At 37.8% G+C, this 21,989-nt stretch overlaps 1 protein-coding gene across 5 annotated transcripts in view; it reads left to right on the top strand.

The window, feature by feature from the left end:
• TPK1 (thiamin pyrophosphokinase 1) overlaps window positions 1-13,897 on the top strand; it is a 323,125-nt gene extending 309,228 nt beyond the window's left edge. For all 5 annotated transcript variants that reach the window (XM_045564370.1, XM_045564369.1, XM_045564368.1 and 2 more), the window contains one exon: window positions 12,246-13,897. In XM_045564370.1, the coding sequence (XP_045420326.1) occupies window positions 12,246-12,364 (119 nt within the window). In that variant the 3' untranslated portion in view covers window positions 12,365-13,897. The remainder of the gene's footprint in view (window positions 1-12,245) is intronic.
• Window positions 13,898-21,989: the final 8,092 nt, after the last annotated feature.

The following is a 21,989-nucleotide window of genomic DNA, read 5'->3' on the forward strand; positions in this document are numbered from 1 at the left end:
CCTGTCTCTTAAGGAAAAAAAAAACCTACTGAAATGGCAAATTTAGTAAAGTAAAAGTTCTTAGTATGTCAAAGTACATTTAAGTCCTGAATCAAGAAGAGACCAACTCTCTCAGGTGAAATGCCTAGGAGGGTATCAGGAAGAAGGTGCACCAGGCCCCATATCAGAGGCAGAGGTGTGCCCAGATGCCTGAAATCATGCCTAGAATCTGGAGGATGCTCATCCCTGTTGCCATGCATACATCTAAACATATCTCTTAGATGAGAAGGAGAGTCCAAATAGATCCTGTCAGTCCAATTAATGCTTACAACAAATACCTACGACACCTTGGCATCCATCCACAGGCCTACGGCACATACTGTAAGGGATACCCCTTTGATTCAGACATCACTGCCACTCCATCAGAGAGGGGAAGATGGGATACTCCAGCACTAACAGAATGAGGCATAAGAGGCGCATGGCCACTATTCATAAGTAAAGCTACCCCAAGGCCAAGATCAAAGACAGCTGTCATTCCAGATCTATCAGATGGCCTCAAGTTCCTAAGGAGACGGCAGTATGTAGTCACCATCAAGCAAAGTATAGAAGAGTGAAACATCACAACTGTGTCCACATTTCTGGAGCAAGGGATTCACCAACATAAGACTAAAAAGGCATCTTGGTGACTGTCACATTTCTTCAGATGGTTCAGATGTTGTAGGAAGAATAAGGGGAGTGATATCTGCTTCCCCAGATTGCTTCTTGGAAAAAAAGGTCTTTGATTAAGAGTAAAAAGGTGAGAAGTCATAGTTGTAGCTATCAAGAGTGTGGGATAAGATGTTCCATCTAATACCAATTGAACCAAAATGAGTAGCTGAGACTCTGCTTATCGACAAGGTGCCACGAGGGCCTGAATCAGAAGTGTGCACCCCGCAACAACTAGATACCACAGGTGGCATCAAAGGAACAAGGAAAAGCCAAGGATCTTTCACGCCTGTCAACCTAGGTACTTGCAGAGAGTGTATGGGATTGTTTATTTCTTAATTAAGAATATAGAAAAGATATTCTGAAGCTATTTTTATACATACATGTGAATTAACAGGTTTTTAAAAAATTAGTTCAATTTTAGTAAAGATTTTTTACCAAATTGATTAAAGTTGTAATTTGACTATATCATGCCAAAAAAATTTGACTGACTTGCAGCTTTGATATCATCTTAGCATGAACAAATGGTACAACTCAGCTTTTGAGGAAAGATTTTTTTATAATATAAAAACAATATAAAATGTTCTCTCTAAATTAAACATTTTTTTCTACATAAAAATTTTGTAATCATCTTGTGTTTGGTATAATTGATATCAGACATATTGATAGTCTTTCATTTGCAAATATAGTCATTCATAATGGATGAAGTCTTTTTTTCATCTTCTCTATTTTCCTAGAATTACAAATAAAGGCTCTGTAGTTGTCTTTCTTCTATACCATGAAATAATCTTCCCATATTAAAAGTGAAAGTGGATTAACTAAAATTTCACCTCTAATTTTTATCTAATAGCAAAAAATCTTTTTACTAAAAGCCAAGTATTGAACCGCATCCTAGCAGTTAAGCCTGTTTGATCATTTCCTCTTTCCTTCTTGTCTAGACTGTTAATACTCCTTAATTAAATAGTGTCTGACACTGACAATAAGAGAAACACTCCTATAACTAGTGGTTTATAAATAGAATTGGGGCATTTTCTAAAGAAAATTCAGTACAAAGTGCTTCAGTTAAGTGCTTTATGTCTCAGACCCATCATCGGTAGCTTTCTCAAAAATCAGGGATGAGAAACTCCCTGGCCTGAAACCTATGACATTAGTTAATCTATAAGAATCACTAAGCTTTAGAAAAAAATTAGGTAACACAGCCACATTTTCAAGCAATTTAAATATTCAATATGCAGCTTCAGTCATTTAACTTTGATAGGCTAATCCAAAAATAGTTCTTGGAACCTACTAAGGTGTGAAGGCCTATAGTTTGACACAGTGAGCTACAAGTCAAGAGACCTGGATTTTGGTGCTGTGAGCTGTCCCTAGGTCAATAAGGTATCTTGGATTGGTTTCTCCCCTCTTGAAATACAGTGGTTGGATATTAGACCAACTGCTCTTGAACTACATTCTCTGAAGGCCTAACGACCTACCTAGCCAGTTCCCTGTGGCCACTTGGGTTGGGAGTGAGGTAAAGCCAGGTGAGTAGAACCCTGAGCCTGGCACTCCTAATTGGTTAAATGAAGGCAGCTTTACTTTTCTCTGTGCGAAACCACTGAACTAGGTACAGATAAGGTCCCTTCCAGATTAGAAATTCTATAATAAAAGAAGTTAGACCAAGTCATATTTATGCCCAGAAGGAGCATAATCTAATTGGGAGAAAACAATACTTTCATATTTAATGTATAAGATATATGCCACCTCTCCACAGTGATATAGTATTAATATAATGCTAAATATAGGGTCACAAATTTGAGGCTGGGATAATATGCAACTTTGCATGCAAATAATTAATGCAAAGAAGGTTCATCAAAAAAGAGAAGCTCAGGCTGTCACCAGGAAAAGGTCCACGGTATGAATATTGAACAATGGATTACTGTAACTAGAGCAGGAGGGAAAATATATTAATTGTGAATTAAAGTAACTTGTTCTTAAGAATGGCTAATATTTTCAGACCCGTTAGAATATTCATACAGTAAGATGCCAGCTATTCCTAACATGAAATATTATTATTGTATATCAGTAAGGGGAAATTAAAAATGAAAATAGGTCATGATGAAATATACTAGGAGCAAGCATATATATTTATAGGTTTATGGACAAAGTCTAAGACATTGCTTCATTACCTTTGATATAACAAATCATATCTGCTAATATTAGAACATTTGGATCTTAAATCAAATGCTGTTTTTCCTAAAAGACAGTGGTCAGACTCTCACTAAATGAAATTCTGTTCTAAAAACAAACACATGATTTAATGAACTCTGCTTGATCGTAAATATCCATCTACCATTTCTGTGTGATAAATATTTTTCAACAAGGCAATGAAAAGCCACTGTGACCATTGGGATTTCATTTTCAAGAGTCTTGCGGTTTCGGGCTGAGGTATCAGCAAGATCTTCTGTCACTGAAGGAGGTGAAGTCACGTCACAGTGACGTTCCTGGTAGGGGAAAGTGTGGACCGCGGGGCGGGGCTGGAGCAGGAGGCTAGCCAGGAGCTCGGAGGAGCTGGAGGGGACAGGTGTTCATTGTGACAGGGAGTCTAAAGTAGAGTAGGTGGTGGAGCCAAAGATGAAAACAGGGAACCCCGCCCGGACACAGTCAGCAGGGTGATGCCTTCCAGAGTGCAGTGGGCATTTCTTCAGCAAGGGATCACCTGAGTGGATCAGTTGGTCTGGCTGAATTAATCAAGATTGAGCCAGAATCTCACAGGGATTTTACATGGCAAATCATTCAGAATTTCAAGGGCTTTTTGTAAAATTCAAGGACTCAGTTCTTTGATTAATTTGACTAGATCTTCCCAACCATAAATAAATGGAAAATCCACTTCTAATGGCACTTAAACTTCACTCCTGAGAGTTCTCAGTATGTACAATGGTTTTTCTAATTCTTCCGTGGTGGTAGAAATAGGAAGATTTATAAAAATATATTGGTGCATGTGGTTTTTGTCAGGGAAGGGGTAGGTGTACATATACATGATGATAGATATTTTTGAAAATGCCCTCATTGTAACCTAACATGAGTACCTTGTGCTCGGAATTTGGAAACATTTCTCCAAAGTGGTCTTCCTCTTTGACTTAAGGAGCTGTTCCTTCTTCACATGGTTTATATGAAAATCCGTGCCATTCTATTTTTGTTATTTCATTTGTTAAAAAATATTATAAGAAAATTTAAATATATGTGCATGGGCATAGTTTCCCAGTTGTGATCAAGGTACATAGCTTGAAGTGTGAACTTGCCCTTTACAAATTTAAGTTAAACAATTTTTCTGTATTTCTGCACAGTCTTCATCTTTAATGACTACATTGTATTTCATCAAACTTACATAACATACATTACTTAATATTAGCTTGGCCTTGAAAAACTAAGAAATCTATTTTAACTAAATCAGAAAACATTTTGTCTGATGTGGCATCCAAGGTCAGCAACAGTGGCTTGAATAGTAGACTTCCCAGGCCTTCTTCCCCTTGTAGAGCCACCTGACTGTACTTCCATGGGTAACCCCTGGGTATTTCTTCAGATGTCACAAGCCAAAATATGCCATTGACCTTCATGGTTTCCACACTTTCACCACTTCCATCTATACTCAAGGTGACAACTTTAATCCCGATCCTACATCATATAATGCAGCCAGTTGAAATCTATATAGTTAATAAGATTAGTAGGTGCCTTCACCAATTAAGCGTATAGCCTTCTTGTTACAGATACAAGTCATCATACAGAAAAATGACTTAAATATGTAAGGGACAAGTCCACACTTCAAGCTGTGTGCCTTGATCACAACTGGAAAAATGTGCCCATGCACATAGGCTGGCTTATAGACAGGTAAATAGAGTGGCTTAATCAAGTCTTATTCAAATGAGTAATGTCCTTTCAAGCAGTTTTTTGGGGTACTACCAACTTTTTCTGTCTCTATCCATTTCATTTTTCAGATCTCTTCCCTCATTTTCAGGGTCTAAGGAAGAGATACTGCATCTTATAATAGTCTTTTATCACTGCTTATTCCTCCCAATACATTAATACCTTTTCTTAAGCACAATGTTTTCATGCTTTTTTATTTACCTGTCTGTTTGGGGTTATCTGATTTGGTTGGTAAATTCTAAAAGGGCATGGATTATGCTTCTTTTTAGTTTATTTTGTGTGGATATCACCTGCAGGTTTGAGATTGATGTTAAGTAATTTTACTGTGCTACCTAGCATATTCTTTTTTTTCTTCACTTTTCTTTGCCATTCCCATTTGTTTGATGTACTTATAATAATCTGTGTTGACATTGAAGGATAGAAGCAAATGTCACTTTGAAGCATCCTCAGTGCAGATGAAATGATGATAATAATACAACAAAATTTTCAGCACTCTTCTGGAGAAGTCAAAGCCCTTCACAGACATTAACTCATTCATCTTCACGATAGCTATATTAGAGATAACGGGGACAGGTATTATTGGCACTTTGCAAATGGATGCTGAGGTCACCTGAGGAACTTTCAGCAAAAGTCATAGAATATTACAATGAAAAAGTTCACCTGCGTTTTCAGGAATGGCATGAGGCCCAGCAGCACAAAATGACTTTCCCTGTTACACAGCCAGCCAGCAACAGACTGGGATGACTGTGACTCAGTTGGCTTTGCCCTGTGTGGGTGGTGTTGGGGCAGGCCAGTGTCCCAGGAGGCAATGCCAGGCCCAGGAGTTGAAGGCAAGAGCGCAGTCTTTGAACTCTGTCATTCTCTTGCACACACATTTAGGTCCGATACTGACTTTCCACACTGAAGGTTTTCAGTGAGCTCTAAACAGATCATTCATTTCACCACTAATAATTAAAGCAAATAGGTCACATTTCATGGATTTGGACTGTCATTTTCATTTTATAAGCCCAGTAAGCTTTCCTTTTTTCTTAAAACAGCTCTGACTGGCTCTTTAACAGCAATGTGGGGCCCACTAAGGGTAGAACATGCTAATGACGAATGCCTTAGGGGGTTGTTTTTAACAAAGAAAAGTAATGACGTTTTTTTAATTTAGTTTAGAAAACCCTAAACATCTGAAAGTGATCTTGGTAGACATTTTCTAACTGGCATAATAAGTTCTGATTCCTCCAAGCAGCAGCATTTTCCTGGTCTAACTGTTTTGTGGACAGCAGGCTGAGTCATAACACAGGAAGTGTGAAGAAGGAAGAATAACTGAACATCAGAAACTTTCTAATGCCTCCCAGCCCTAATCCAAGGGCAAGGGAAATGTGTGACTTCTGAGAGAGATGAAGATAAATGCAGCCTCGTTCAAATAGAATTATAATAGCCCTTCCTTGGACACTTGAGGTCCAGAAAGGATTAGTTGTCAGGATAGAGAGGTGATGAGTGCTGACCTTGGGAAGAGTCTTTAGCAGACCAGGGTTTCGAGAGATAAGGTCCAAAAAGAAAGCACTGCTGACAGCTTCTTATCAGAGACATGCATAACAATAAGTTTTGCTCTTATCGTTTTCCCAGGCACTGAGAAGTTCTGGTAGATAATGCAGGTTAATTTTCAGGTCCTCCTGCATCAGTGAGTGTAAGTGAGGGCTACCCTTGGCGAGCTTCAGTAGGCTGACAAAGGCAGGACCCTCACCACATGCGGACTGTGTGCTCAGCGTCTCTTTCCCAGCCCTTCCAAGCAGCTGTAATGCAGGTGCAGTACAGACTAGATAATTTCTTCCGAAATCTGGCACACATTTTCTTCCGTTTGAATTTATTTTGGTGCACTTCAAATCAATGGACATTTTTTAATGCCTTGGAACAGCATTACTTCAGCTCTTGGGAAAAACAAAGGTGAATTAGAGGGAAGAATTTCCCCTCATAAGTTCCTAGCCTTTTTTGCCAAATTTTTTTCCCAGATTTTAATACTGAATTTTAATATTGAAAAAGTTCAAACTTATAGGAAAACTGAATGAGTAGTACAGCAAAATCTTCATACCTTCCACTGAGATTTACCAGCTGCTAACATTTGTCCTACATTGGCATTTCTTTCTTTATATGTGTGTGTGTATATGTATTCTACTTTCTGAACTATTTGAAAATAACGTGAAGACATGATCATACTAAACCCCTGAAATTCTTCAGTTTGTATCTAAGAATAAGGACGCTCTCCTATATAACCACAGTGCTGTTATCTACTCCAAAAAGATAACATTGAAAGAATAACATACAGTCCATTTTCATATTCCCCAATCGGCCCACTGATGCTCTTTACAACTTTTTAAAATCCAGGATCTACTAAAAAAAAAAAATTTATGTAAGGTATTTAGTTGCCATGTCTGTTTAACCTCTTTTAATCTAGAAAAGTCCTTCTGCCTTTTTGGTCTTTCATGACACTGACAGCTGTGAAGAGCCCAGGCCAGCAGACTTGTCAACTGCCCCACACTCTGCGTTTGTCTGATGGTTTCCCTGTGATTAGATCCAGGTCAAGCATTTTTGGCAAAGATGATTACTACATAGGGGGTGTTGTGTTCCTGCCTAGCATCGTATCAGGAGGCACATGATACTGGTTTGTCCGTTTATTGGTGATACTGGGTTTGCTCATTTGCCTAAGATTGTGGTACTCATGAGATCTGACTCCTTTTCTCTTTTGAAATTAAAGGTAATACATGGAGTGGTGCTTTGAAACCGCACGATATCCTGTTCCCCAACATTTCACCCAGTGGTTTCAGCATCCATTGATGGTTCTTGCTTAAATCAATTATACCGGTGACTGCAAACTGGTACCTTTGTGATTCTCTAATTCTGCCATTCCTTCCTTTAGTAGTTGGCATCCTTCTGTAAAGAGATTTTCCTCTCTCTGCCTGCCTCTGGAGATGTTTTTATTATTCAGTATATTGTAATATATTTCTCTCACCATTCTTCTCTATCCCAAAGTGCCCCAAAGCCCTTGTGTCCTTTTGACAAGTCTAAGTTGGTTTTTGAGCACTCTCTTGCTTTCTGGAACAAGATGTTTCAGGCTCACCCTGTACTTCGCCTGACCTAGACTAGGCATCTAAATAGTCAGCTTTTAATACAAAGTATGTTCTTGGAAAGCAATCATTTGTAAATAGAAAAGAGAATTATTAATTCGGCCTATAGAAGGTAGAGAATCAAGTGCAATACAGGCTAGAAAGTGACATTTGAGTTTAGACTTGAAGGATAGGATATGCAGAGAAGAGACCATTTGTTCCAGAAGGAGGCGACACATCAGAAATTTTCATGGAAGTAGAAAATTCCTAATATATTCAAGGAATAACAAGTAGCATAGATTGGTTGGCAGACATGTCAGAAAGATGAAGGGCCTTAAATGCCATGCCAAGATGTTTGGGTGGGAGAGAGGAGATATTTTGCTTTGTTTTATTTTGAACATTACCTTATAGGCAATTAGAGTCCATCAGTTATTCTTTCACATGGAAATGACATAATCAGATATGGAATGTAGAAGGCTGGGAAGGAGAGGTAATGATTTGGAGAAAGAAGTACAATTAGAAGATTATCTTCTACATGTCCAGACAAGAGTCTACTTATTATATTCCTTATAGAATATAGTATATATTCTCTTGGTAATTTTAAGTTAGGTTTGTGTGGAATTTGTATTTTTGGTGGTCTTTTCTACCATGTCTGCTAGATATTTCTCAGCCTTCAATTTGAAGAGCAGAGTACTCAGTCCTTCTTACTGTTGAGCGTATGTTAAGTGTCCAAGTGTCTGTTGATTCATTCATATCATAAGTTGAAATCACTTGAAATGATTTGATATGCTCACTTTGAGTTTAATGTTCCATTTATAACCTAGGACTCTATGACTGCATATCTGCATGTGAAGTGAAAATCAGTACCTGTGTAACCAAACCAAAAAATAAAGTTCCTCTGGAAAAACAGATAACAATCATAAATATAGTTCCTGCTTCAACAAACCTAGATTTGCACTGTTCAATCAGTATAGTAGCTACTAGCTATATGTGGCTATTGAACACCTAAAAAGTGACTTGTCCAAATTCAGACATACTGTAAATGGATTTCAAAGACTTAGTATGAAAAAGGACTGTAAAATATCTCAATAATTTTCTATATTGATGAAGTTAAAAGGATAGTAATGTTAGATATATTGGGTTAAGTAAATAAAATACATTTTTTAATGTGGCTACTGTTATAAATTAGTGAGATTTGTGGATCAGATATTTCTAATTGACAGTGCTGAGATAGATAATTGAAAGTATTTCTTTGATAGATGGCCTTAATTTTTTATTTCTTAAGATTCCAGTATAAATATACATATGCACCAGGCATGTACTCTACAGCTCCACACTAGGACTGCTTTGAGTTTCTGACTTCAAGAAAGTGAAAAAGCAATATATTGATTTATTTCTGAAAAATTTCAAGGGCAACTATAAGTATGAATACTATTTAATAGGAAACAATTTTAATAATAACCCCTCTTAGAGTTTAAGAGGTGTAAATTAGTGATTTTTAAAATAGATGCTTTTGCCTCATGTATATAAAGGCTTTTATGTCAAAAAATTAAAATTGTAAAGACTGATAATCGCGAACTGATGTTACAGACAGTATAGTTTGCTTTTTTTGCTAATGAAATCTGATTCATATTTTCTTAATGTGTAGCCATTTCTCCAAATAGGCTAAGAATCTTCAGAGAGTAAATGATAAATGCCAAGTAGACAGTGGTTCCATTATGTCTTAAGTAGTTAGTGATGTCCAATATGTCTAACTTAACTCCTGGAACTTAACCTAATGTTCCAGAATGGTAGGGAACCTTAAGATTCATCATAATAGGTTCATTAAGCATTTGTGTGTATGATATGTAAAGTATTCATTTAAGTCTTAGAGTGATTTTTAGGCTCTCGCTAACTCATCTCCTTAACTGTACTCCATCAAGCTGCTGACAGCATCAGTTCTCTTTTTAGAGCTCTTCCAAGAATTACCTTAGCCTCCCTTAATAATGTGTTAGTGTCTAACAACTTTTATTATCATCATAGCCTCTCTGAGCTTCATTTTCCTCATCTGTAAATTGCAGATAAAATCCTGCTATACCTTGAGTGCCTGGTGTACTGTAACGACTCAGATAGTCTTGAATGAACGAGAATTACTCATTCATCTCTGAATAGCATCTCCCAGGCAAAGCTAGTTCACTCCCTTTTGCTCCCTCACTTTTATTGATTTAGAAATGTTTGCATTGCCTTTTTTAAGAAATCATTTTACTTATTTATTTTTGCCAAAAAACCAGTGTCAGTCCACAGATTCTTGGGAGGCCAGGCCAGGGGCTGGGCCTCTGGGGATGCCTGTGGCCCCCATCACCAAAGGCATCACACCCCAGCCTGGCTTCCAGGAAGACACCCTCCTCCCTCCCCCCATGGCCTGCCTCATGCCTCTGTCCTGTCCTGGATTTGATTATATATGCACCTTGTCTTTTACTGAAATGTGAGGACTTTGGTGGCAGAGACACTCATTTTTGTACTCCAGTCCCTGGCACAGAGTCAAGCCTTAAGAAGCATCTGTTTTATTTTGTTTTGAGACCGAGTTTCACTCTGTTGCCCAGGTTAGAGAGGAGTGACATCATCAAAGCTCACTGCAACCTCAAACTCCTGGACCCAAGTGATCCTCCTGCCTCAGCCTCCCAAGTAGCAGGACTACAGGCACACGCCATGACACCTGGCTAATTTTTCTATTTTCAGTCCTCAATAAATTAACATTAATGAGAACTAACATTTAAATACACTTTGAGTTATATGAGATAGCAATTACTTTATATGAATTATGTTCTTGAATCTCTATAACAACCTTATAAGGTAAATGTAATTATCATATTTTAAAATATGCATGTTGAAGTTTTTTTTGTTTTGAGACATAGTTTTGCTCTGTCACCCCAGCTAGACTGCAATGGCATGATCATAGCTCACAGCAACCTCAAACTCCTGGGCTCAAGTGATCCTCCTGCCTCAGCCTCCTGAGTAGCTGGGACTATAGGAGTGTACCACAACAGCAGCTAATTTTTCTACTTTTAGTAGAGATGGGGTCTCAAACTCCTGAGCTCAAGCAACCCTCTCCCTTGACTGTTGGGAAAACCTTGAAACCCTAGGTCTCAGGAAGCCACTTGGATGAGCACCCTGATTCCAAGCAAAACCACCCTCTAGGAGAGTCAAGGCTTCTTTCTCCAACAGAGGTTGAGTTTGCTGTGAATCCCATGACCACCACTCCACTCCACCATCCAGGTCCTAGTGTCCAGATCTGTGAATATCTAGGTATACATCACCATCTCCCAGAAGTCCCATGTTACTTAAGAGGCAAGAGCTTCTTATACTGAATTCCATGTTAGAGTAACGTTCACATGAGGCTCTCTCTGTTTTCCGGCAAAGTTTTACTTTACAACCTTGTGTTTGCATTAGTAAAGACATAGAAAACTATGAAAAATAAATAATTTGAGTGTTAATAAACTGTGTGCACTGGGAATACTGATGATACGTTATCCTGTAAGACCATTTCTGAATTTTTAAATTGCCTTTCCAAGATTTTCTGGGAAAGATAGCAGGCTCCCTCTGGTGGGACTCGAGCATCATAATTGAATTATTTCCCCCAAAACCGTGTGTAACTTCACAGTCAGGCCTTGAGGGAAGGAAAAGGGGCCTCGCCTGACTCTGACAGTCCTGGCTCTATAACTTGTTTTATTTTCTCTTTGAATTTTAGCAAAGAAGATAACATTGATTATCAAGGGATGTTTCTAGGTCAGTTATGAGTTCACAGTCATGGTGATGAAGGGAACTGCTCCTGTATAAATAAGCAAAGGGAAATGAAGTTACCAATCTCTGCCTAGACATTAACTTGTTAGAAAATACAAATATGTACTTGTAAAATTTATAAATATATAGATTCTAACTACATAACTCTTAAGGCTTTTACTTTGATAATTTAATAGTAAAAGATTATCTCATCTCTTGCCCTCACATTACAACTTAGCTTAAGTGACTTGCTCAAGATTACACATTGGAAAGCCTTGACTTTGAGCTCCTATTAATTTTATAGAACATAAACCATATTTGCTTTGACTTTTCTTACTTTATGAAGAAAAAAGTGACCAAAATCCCATGTTTTTTCAGGTAATTAGCTTTCTGTCCCATATCATTTATACTTGAAGCTAACACTGTATCTTCATACAGTTTAATAACATGTAAAATGTTAAGTCTGAATCATCAAGAAAAATTAAAATTGCACCCAGGCAAGGACTTAAGTAGCACGTTATAGATAATGGGTTTTGCTTTTACAACTGGTAAAGAAAAAAAGAAAAAACTTTAATATTGAGAATGGTATATAACCCAAAATGGTAAATAACCAATTCTCGGAAGAATGGTTATAGCAAGTTATAGGAACTTTCAGTTTTAAAGCTCTACATCATATATTTCACCTATCCCACTTTTATATATCTTCTATTAAAGTGCGTGCTTAATTGCTTTTTGGTTAACCATTGATAAAGTCAGTCTATACTGGAAAAAGGGTTGGTTCTTACTAATTTTTTTTTTCTTATTTTCTTGCAGCAAATGATGTACTTGCGTTTGGAACAGTGGTCAGTACCTCCAATACCTACGACGGGTCTGGTGCAGTGACTGTGGAGACCGACCACCCGCTCCTCTGGACCATGGCCATCAAACCCTAACCAACAGACGGGCATCCGCGGTGCCTCTGCCTTACCTCATCTGCCAGCAGTTGATTGCCCAACAGAACAGCTCACCTGGGTTTGCAGGAGTCTAAACCTCTCTATGGGAAGCCCACTAGTTTTAAAGATGTAATATGATACAAGACAGATCTCAGTTTTACAATAATTGGAAAATTATGTCTTAAGAAAGCAAATAAGCTATGTTACATTCAGTTGGAAAGCTAATGGGGATCATTCCACTATAAAATTCAGTACTGATTATTCTTATGTTATTAATCTTTCCATTTGTCCTAGAAAATTGTTTTTCATTTGAAGCAGAGAAAGCTCTGTTGAGGTTCCTCTTGGAGTCTAGCACATCCTTAAATGCCTAACAACATTAGATGCCTCTATGTAATATACATTTCCTTTTACAGGAAAAAAAAAAAAAAATCTTTCCAGATTGGGATGTTAGAACTGCACCATTTCACTCTGGCCTTATTTCTGTCTTTGGTATTACCTTTTAAAAGTAAATTAAGAATCAGTAACCTAATTGTTATATTTGAAAACAGGTAGTTGTATAAGCTGTAGGTGAAAAGAGAAATGTGAAAGATAAATGATAATTCATGAAGCCCTACTGACATGTTAACCTCCAAACTCAAAAGTAAATACACTAAGCTTTAGCAGGGTGACAATCATCATCATCATTATAACCTAGACTGGAAAATTTGTGCAGAGGAAACTTAAGCATAAAAATTAAATTGTTTCTGACATACTTCAGACTGAAAAAATATTGGTTCATAGACCATAAGTTTATTCAGATTGCCAAAAAAATGAGTGAGTTTGTGGGGCTAAACGAATGTCACATACTAAGGAGCCTGGGTCTGAAGTCTGTCTTCTCGTCCCAGTCTGCCTGGACACCTTTCCTTAGCCGTAAAATGGAAGCAGTTGGACTGATTGTATCTGAGTTCCTTCCCACACTCAAATTCTAAACACTGATACTTGGTGGTCATAAGGCGGATAATACGATCAAGTACTGACTATCTCCTTCAGCCTGAACAACCTGGTGCATCAAAATATATTCACCTTTCTTTTATAATGAGACCCTCTTCTATCTTCTTTCCACCCTTTTCTGTCTTCTTACTGAACCAACCATTGCCATACAAACTATGAGTTAAGGAGAGCCTGCCCAATATGTTTTACGTACACAAATCCCTAAGTTGCTATGAGGAGTGTGACCAGCATCTGTTTTCTTCTTGGTGCTACAATAGTAGGAAGCTCAGGGTGTCTGTCAGAAGAGAGTGAAAGGAGGGGCAGCTAAAGTGGCCGTGGCATTCTCAGCATTTTTCTTACTTTCTACTTTAGTAGAAGTTGAGGCTAAGCGTGTTTCCTTCTTCAGTTTCTGAAGACTAGTTATGTATTCATTACTAGAAATATATTCATATCATATAAAAGAAATATATCCATTATTTTAAAATTTTACTACCAAAGCATGTATATCCTATTTACTCTGAAAATCATACCAGTGTTAATCAATGGATACTTATCAAAAAAGAATGTAGTTTGCTGAAGCTTAGCCAACATTGAGGAGGAAAAAAAAAAATCAAAAAATAAAGTTTTTTGGGGGAAAAAAAGGATGGTTGGTTGCATTTGTACTGAACATGCACAGACTTTTTTCCTTGTCATTATTCCCTACATAATATAACAATTAGTTACACACCATTTGCATTGTATTAGGTTTTGTAAGTAATCTAGAGATGATTTAAAGTATAGGAGAGCATGTGTATAGGTGTTACACAAATGCTATGCCATTTTCTCTCAGGGGCCTGAGCCTCCCATCCATGCATTTTTGGTATCTGCAGGGGAAGAGGAGGTCCAGGAACCAGTCCCCTGTGGATACCAAGGGACAACTGTATTTTACACCTTCCCATTTTTTAAAAAATTATCTAAGCAAGTTTTTCTCTTTATGTGCCACCCACTACATCATTTAAGCAGCCTCTAAGTATTATTTTTATAATAACAACATGAGTCTGCTGATGGGGAGCTCTCAGATGCATCCAGTGAACTACCTAAGCCCACCAGGAAAGTCCCTCTTCTCTCACTCCTGTTCAATTCAGATGCTCACCTCCAGCTTGTGGCCATAAAAGAGAAGTTGTAAGTTAGGCCCTGCTGGGACAGTAATCTGTGACCCTTGGCCCTTTTGAATTCAATCAATTTCTTCATTCTATGGGCCGGATTTATAGCTTATATAAATCTAGTGACCGTCATTCCGAAATGGCATCTGGCGACCTAAATCACTGATTAGTGAAAACATGCTACGATCACCCTTCTCTTCAGGCAGGAGGGAAATCTGAAAATGGCTGCAGCTACTGAAACCCTGGTTGGAGTCACAAGTGACTGTGACATGTGACAAGTGCACATGTGTGGTCTGAGGACATGGGACTGGAGGAGGTGCGGGGCTGGCAGAGTAATACGTCTTCACTCCTTCTCTGAGCGTAGTTTCCCCTTAGGATGAGAACAAGGTTCACTCACTAGTTACAGAGAATCACTCAGAGCAAAGAGGAGCAGACAGAGCCCAGGTGTTCATAAAGGTAAATGCTCGGGCTTTCGTGCCAGGCTTCGATACACGTGTGGAACACATTTTGCATCATGTTTCATGTGTGTGGAGCAGGCCTTGCTTCTGCTTCTGCTCACACTTTTTCTAAAACTTTACTTGAACTATTGAAATAAAGCAACACACAGATTTGGCATGATTAAGACTGATGATATCTGCCAAGTCAGTTAGGGGTAAGAAACTATTCTCTCCACTAAGGCTCTGTGATTACAAAAGGGGTATGGTCTGAATGGTGACTTTCAAACTCTATTTATCATGACCCCCTGGAAATACATCTTACCTTGTGACCTGGTCCATAAACACACACACAGAGAAATGTGCAGTGTACCCTTAATACTTTTATTCTACATTGAAAAACATCCAGAAATATATTCTAGATTTTAAAAAAACACCTAAAGGAAGAACAAAATGCATAAATAAAGGTGTTTTAAAAAAAATTTTTTGTATGTATGTATGCAAGTGATCTGCATTGAGCATACACTTCTTTCATAAATTTGGAAAAATAGGAGTATAATTATAAAAAATCTTTAGCAAAGGATTAAGACATTCCATCATGAAAGCATTTTAAAATAATGTGTTTTGGAATTTAAATTATTTAAATGAATTATTAAAAACTGGCATATTTGAGCAAGATTTCAACTTATTTGCCTTGTAACTTAAGGTCACACACACACAACATTGTTTCTACTCCTGCTCTCAGTCTTGGTCTCACAGCCATTATCATTTCCTAATAAGAGTTTTTATTTTATGTTGTTAAGAGGAAAAGCCTGCAATGACAACAGGCTGAATGTGTTCCTATTTGGGAATAAAAAAGTCAATACAACTCCATTAGGAAATGGGGGGAGGGTATTACACTATTTAAATTGTTTCTAGTGCATTCTCTTCAGAATAAAATAAATGATCCTTATGCCTGCAGGAATTAAAACTGAAGCCGCAAGGTCAAGCCATTCCTAGGGAGTCAGTGTATACAGACCGGAATATTCCCAGCACCTGCAGCGCAAGGTTGCCCTTGCTTGCCCATGGCAGATTCCACTTATCCATCATAATTTTCTTTTCTGATGAGCCCCAGCCTGAGCCTCAAAATCTATCTCAAAACAGCTCTGCAAGCAGCCATGATCAATTATTCTCCATTGGCTTGGCATCCTTGGAGACTCAGAGCTACTGTGTGATTTTACCACTGTTCACAAAACAGCTCTGGTTACACTCGGGAAAGAGAGCCCAGCAACATCGCTCTTCTTCACAGGTAATGGGTAAATAAACAGATCCAAGGATGTGTTCCCTGTGTACTTCGTTCTACTGCTGAAAGCAAGGACTTCATACACAGCAAAATGAAAACTAATTCCATCCCTGCCAGTAACCTGAAAAACAGAGCCCTGAGATCACCCTTAGTTGAGAAGAAATTTCTCCCAACAGACCCACAGTGGGTCCCCGAGAACAAAGACATCTGAGCTATATAATACTGAGTTAGTCCAATAGTCAAAAGAACTGATAAAATGTTACAAATCATACCTTAACATTTCTTTCTTTTAAAAATACCTTTAAAACCTAAAGACTACAGGATATTTAATAGCCCATTATATTTTTGAACAATGAGCACAGGAAATTATGAGTATAAAATTATACAAGGATTGAGCAGAATTCCACCTGAATGGCATAATTAATTTTCTGCTACGTTGCTTAACATTATGAATCCTCTGCTAGAATATAAACCCCTTCAGGGCATGGACTTAGTCTTTCTTGTCATCAGCTGTATCCCTGCTCCTTGAATAGGGCCTTGTCTGCAGTAAGCATGCAATACATATTTGTGTGGTACCACTGGTGTGTTAACTAACTTCCCCACTTGTGCCCATGCTGAAGGAATATGCTGAAAACTATTGTTCTTTTCCTTTCTTGACCCCTAACTATCCAAGCATTAAAGGAAATACAGAGAGTCACCAACTCACAATGATTTAAGATTTTAAGAATGTGAATCCTCACCACTGGGGTCCAAAATATAGCATGCTTGCACCACTCAAAAGTGACATCTTAGCAGAATTAATAGTCCCCCAGAAGTTCTTCAGACAGACACTAGCTGACATACCACGCTAACGCTTTTCACAGTATCATTCAGGAAAAAAAAAGAAATACACGTAATAGCACATTCGGAACATTGAAAATGAACATGTATGTATGCGAATTATATTTTGCAAAGATATGTTTGTGATATGAAAATCATTTAGAAAGAGTAAGCTTAAAAAATGTTTTAAAGAATTTTTGACTTTACAACAGTGTGAAAGTTACATACATTTAATAGAAATCATACTTCAAATTCTGATTTTTGATTCAAAATTCTTTATAATAACTTTATTATAAAATAGACTTTGTGTTGGATGATTTTGCCCAATTGTAGGCTAACACAAGTGTTCTGAGTGTGTTTAAGATAGGCTAAGCTAAGCTATGATGTTCAGTAGGTTAAGTGTCTTAAATGTATTTTCAACTTATGATATTTTCTTCTTGTGATGGGTTTATTACGACATGACCTCATTACAAGTCGAGAACTCTCTGTATACTAAAGCTGCTCTTGAACAATTCCTTCAATACTAAAAGATAAGTGTTCTAATTCTACATTGAATAGATAAGGTTAGATCCTCACTCATTCATATATCTGAAGAAGAAAGTAATGTTCACCGGGCCAAGGCCAGGTTTAAAAGGCATCATCCAAGGCAAAAAAAAAAAAATTCAACTACTAACAAAGCAAACATAAAAGGCCACGAAATTTTAAGTTTCTCAAAATGAATACATAAGGGCAAGTGATAACAGAGGTTTGGAACACTGGTATGGGTTTAGAATCAAGGTCAAATTAAGTGTGAAGAGCAGGTTTAATTGGGCTGACTTAACAGGAAAAATAGAAGAGAGAAAATTTTTAAAGTTAGAAATCTTGGAGCTGGAGCAATTTCCAGATTTGGAGGTTCAAGGCCTAACCATGGCTGTCATGAGTTGAAGTGGACTACAGAGAAGAATACACGTTATTTTCAAATACTTTGAAACCACAACATTCAATTCTGATATTTTCTTGATTTGTATTTAAATCTACTTGTTCCACAAATGAAACCTTTAACATGCATATGAAATTAGCCTGAGGAGTCTAAAACCATAAAAAAAAAAGAAATGGTATGTTGTCTCCAACTAAATTACCCACACTAAACTTCATTATTTGTGATTTTGATTCAGTGTTCTCCACTGAATAAATTTCACTGTTACCTAACTTTTAAAAAATTACTAAGGCTACAAAAGAATTAGTTTGTTATCTAAAAAAGCCTATCTAAACAACTTATCTTTGTATCACTTTTATTAACAAGTAGTTAACTCAGCAAATACTTACAGAATTCATGAAAACGATTTCTACATAATATTACGACACTCCACTCACCTCTTCTCTATAGAAATTCCCATGCTTTGTCCCACCACAACTTGCTGAATAACCCAATAATTTTCATATTATAGATCATGAAATTTTAAAAATAATGAGGCTTTTCAACACTATGGCTATGGGACCAAATAGATGAAGGAAAGAGAATAAGGGATTTCTTGCAATAAAAGTTTTACTGTTTTGTACTACAGAAAATACTCAAGCACCCATCAGTTCTCCACTATGTCAACTTCATTAATTTAAGAAATACCATTCACCGTATCTTTAGTTCCTTATTCATGAAATGAACTTCCTGGGCCCCAACGCTCCCTACACTCTGCTCTTTTATTTGCACTCCTTAAAATTCAGGGAAGCCTACATGAATAATGAGATGAAGAGAAATGATGCAGAAAGTTGTTGGGATAGCTTTTAGTCAGTGAATTTATTATGCATATTTTAAAGTTGACCTTTTAATCCAAGTTTTTATTCAATTCCATCACAAGGAACTGAGCAACATGGTCACTTTGAATATTTGTATGCCAGTGGCATTGAACAATGAGTTTCATGAGGAAAAAGTCACAGATTAAATCATGAAGAAGCCAATATATTCTTTAAGGCTAAATGGAGATAGGCGATAGAGATTTTTTTTTAGGAAGAAAGTTTTACACAAGAAAAATCTGCTGTAAATTTTAAGAGGTGGATATGTAAATCATTTTCATAATTTCTTCTCTAGATTAGATATTGCTAGTAATTATGTATCTGTATAAATATGTTAATAATGACAGTCACATTGATGCCATTGTTATTCATTCCTGTTTTTAGGAATGCATAACTTTCCAAAAGCTGCTCTAAGGCTTAACCTTTCTGTGGGGTACCTGTGTAATTTATAAGTGCTGAAGCTTCACAGAACTAAAATCAAGTAAATAATGTTTCAGGTAAAGGGAATAGGATAAATGGATTGACTACAAAGAATTAGAGGAATTACAGAAGCCCCAAGTTACTGAACTTTCCAATTATTCATTTTCTAGCCTCCTTAAAAAAAATTCCATATACCAGGACTTTTTTGTAGACTTTGTAGGAACCATATTTCATCTTAATGTAAAAAAGACTCTGCTAACAATTTTGCCATCTAGCAACCACAGAACTGTAACTTTCCTATGTGGACTCATTCCATTAGATGTGGCAAGCTCCTGGCAACAGACGTGTTCAAGGCTACAGAAATGCTTGTGGGGGTCTGGCCCCTAAATTAATCTCCAAAGTTCTATGTTGATAACTCCTCGGGAAATCCAAGATTTTATAGCCATATGAAGTTTGAGGGAAAGGATGTATGTATATGCTTCCTTCTAGAATTGTGCTGCTTAGCTGAAATCATCACAAGCCATCTTAACTTTGTATTTTTTGCAAATGTATTCTTATGGCCTCGTTGAAAACTTACTGATATTGCATCTGCTGTTCAGGTTTCCAGGAGGAAGGTTTATGACTGAAGTGTTTGCTCTATGTGAGAAGGCACATGAAAGAATGCAGATAAAAATGAGTTTCCCCGGGTACATGAGAGTTCCACAGACAAAGGCAGGAGATTAACTAACCTTGTCCCATTTCATCGTAACAACAAGTTAACTTGCAATAAAGCAGAAATTCAGTTAAATGGATATTCCGTATTGTCCTTAAACACAAATTTGAGCGCCTCCTGTGAGGCAGACACTTGGAGCACTGTGACGATGTACGTTATGAGAGACAAATGAGAGAGAAAGAGGCAGGAGGTGGAGGAAAGAGGAAGGGAGAAAGAGGAAAGAGGTGAGTGGGAATGCAGACAAGGAAGACAGCACAAAACGCAAACTTGGGGCATTAACTTTGGGCAAAGGAGCCGGGGAAAGAAGAGAATGGAAAGTCTGCTTCCCCTTTCTGAACCAACCACTAGGAACGCCACTTAGCATTACCATAAAATACCAACACAGAAGACACCAGAGAAGTAGAAGACTGACCTCTATGCATCCAGTAAAAAGGATGTTTGTGAGTTTATAATACTATGTTAATGTTAAGAGCACAAAGAATATACAGTGCATATGAACATTTTGAGCACAATTATGTCAATATTAGCTAATACTAGAAGAGAATTTATTTAAAGTTTTAACATGGTTAACTTTGAATATTATAGATCATTTTTTGTCATTCGTTTTCTATTTTTTATAAAAAATAAATGGCATGTATGCTTACAAATCAGATTTTTTTAAAGCACATCAAGTGTATTGTTCAATTTAAAATATTTAAAATCTCTGCATGTAAGACAAAAGAAACCTCATAAAAATACTTTCTAACATTACGAAGACATTCACAGAAAGAGAAAAGCTCAAAGAGACACACAGACAGGCTCAGAGACATCCAGAGGCAGACTCAGAGTCCAAAAGTCACTCATAAATGGCAGTAGGCCCAGGGATACACACAGACCGACAAGTACACACAGGACATCAACCAGCGTGAAGACCCTCATTGACTGACTCATTGTACGTTTTCTCAGGCATTGAGATAGCATTTATTATTCCCAAACACATTTTTTTCTTTAAATGTAATTTCAGCTTTTCGTTAAATCATTTAGTCAGTCAACAATCAGTAAGCATCTCCTTCTTAAATTTCATTTCAATTATTATAATTAGGCCCTTTTTATACCCCCTACTCTCGTACTCACTGGGCAAAGCCAAAACCCTGTTTAAATCCAACTCTCCTCCTCCCCTACACTCGGAAATGGCTGGAGAAGAGCCTGCAGCCATGATGACTGGCCTCGCTTAAAATCACCCCCCCCCCATATGTACCTCTCTTTAAGGCGGCCCTTACTGATGCCCCGCAATGGCAATGATGCTACACGTCCCTAATCCATTCATTCTCCTATTTTCCTTGTTTCTGTGTCACCACTGCTCCTTTCCTCAGACTTTCAGTACCTCTCCCCCAACTCCTCACTTCCATCTGGTGACCTTGCTTCCTACCTCACTGAGAAAATTGCAGTGACAAAAAATGACTCCGCAGACTCCACCACGTCTCCCCACCCCCAGCATCTGTCCCCAAGCTATCTGCCTTCCACATTCCCATCAAAGCCAGGACCCTCCACTAGTGCACATTCCTCCTTTCTTATCCCTTCAAGGTCACCCTGCAGTCTGCCCCTGTCTTTCCTACTTCATGGTTTTTTCCTCTCCCCTAGATCATTCTTATCCGCATAAAAAATGCTATCTTAAAAGAATTCCTTTATTGGCCCTACTTCCTTTACCAGCCACCACCCGATTTCTTTATTCTCCTTTGCAGTAAATTTTAACAAGGTGTCTGAGAGCACTCTCCTTCCAGTTCCCACCTGTTCCTCTCAAACCCACTGCTGGATGCCCAGGCCTCAGCACTCCACCAAAGCTACTGTCTTTAAGGGCATCGATGACAACCGTGTTGCTAACGTCAATGATCAAGCCTCAGTCCTCACTGGACTGGACCTATCTGGTCAATACTTAATGCAATGATCACATGTTCTACCCTCGACTTCGTTGCTCCTACCTCATTGTTGCTCCTTTCTGGTTTCTCATCTTTCCCTCGTTTCTGGTTTCTCATCTTTCCCTCCAGCCTTTTAATGTAAGATGGCTCCCCAGTGAGGCCTTGTCCTTTCCTTTGTCACT

This window comes from Lemur catta, chromosome 11 (assembly GCF_020740605.2).
Source record: "Lemur catta isolate mLemCat1 chromosome 11, mLemCat1.pri, whole genome shotgun sequence".
In the NCBI taxonomy this organism is placed as follows: Eukaryota; Metazoa; Chordata; class Mammalia; order Primates; family Lemuridae; genus Lemur; species Lemur catta.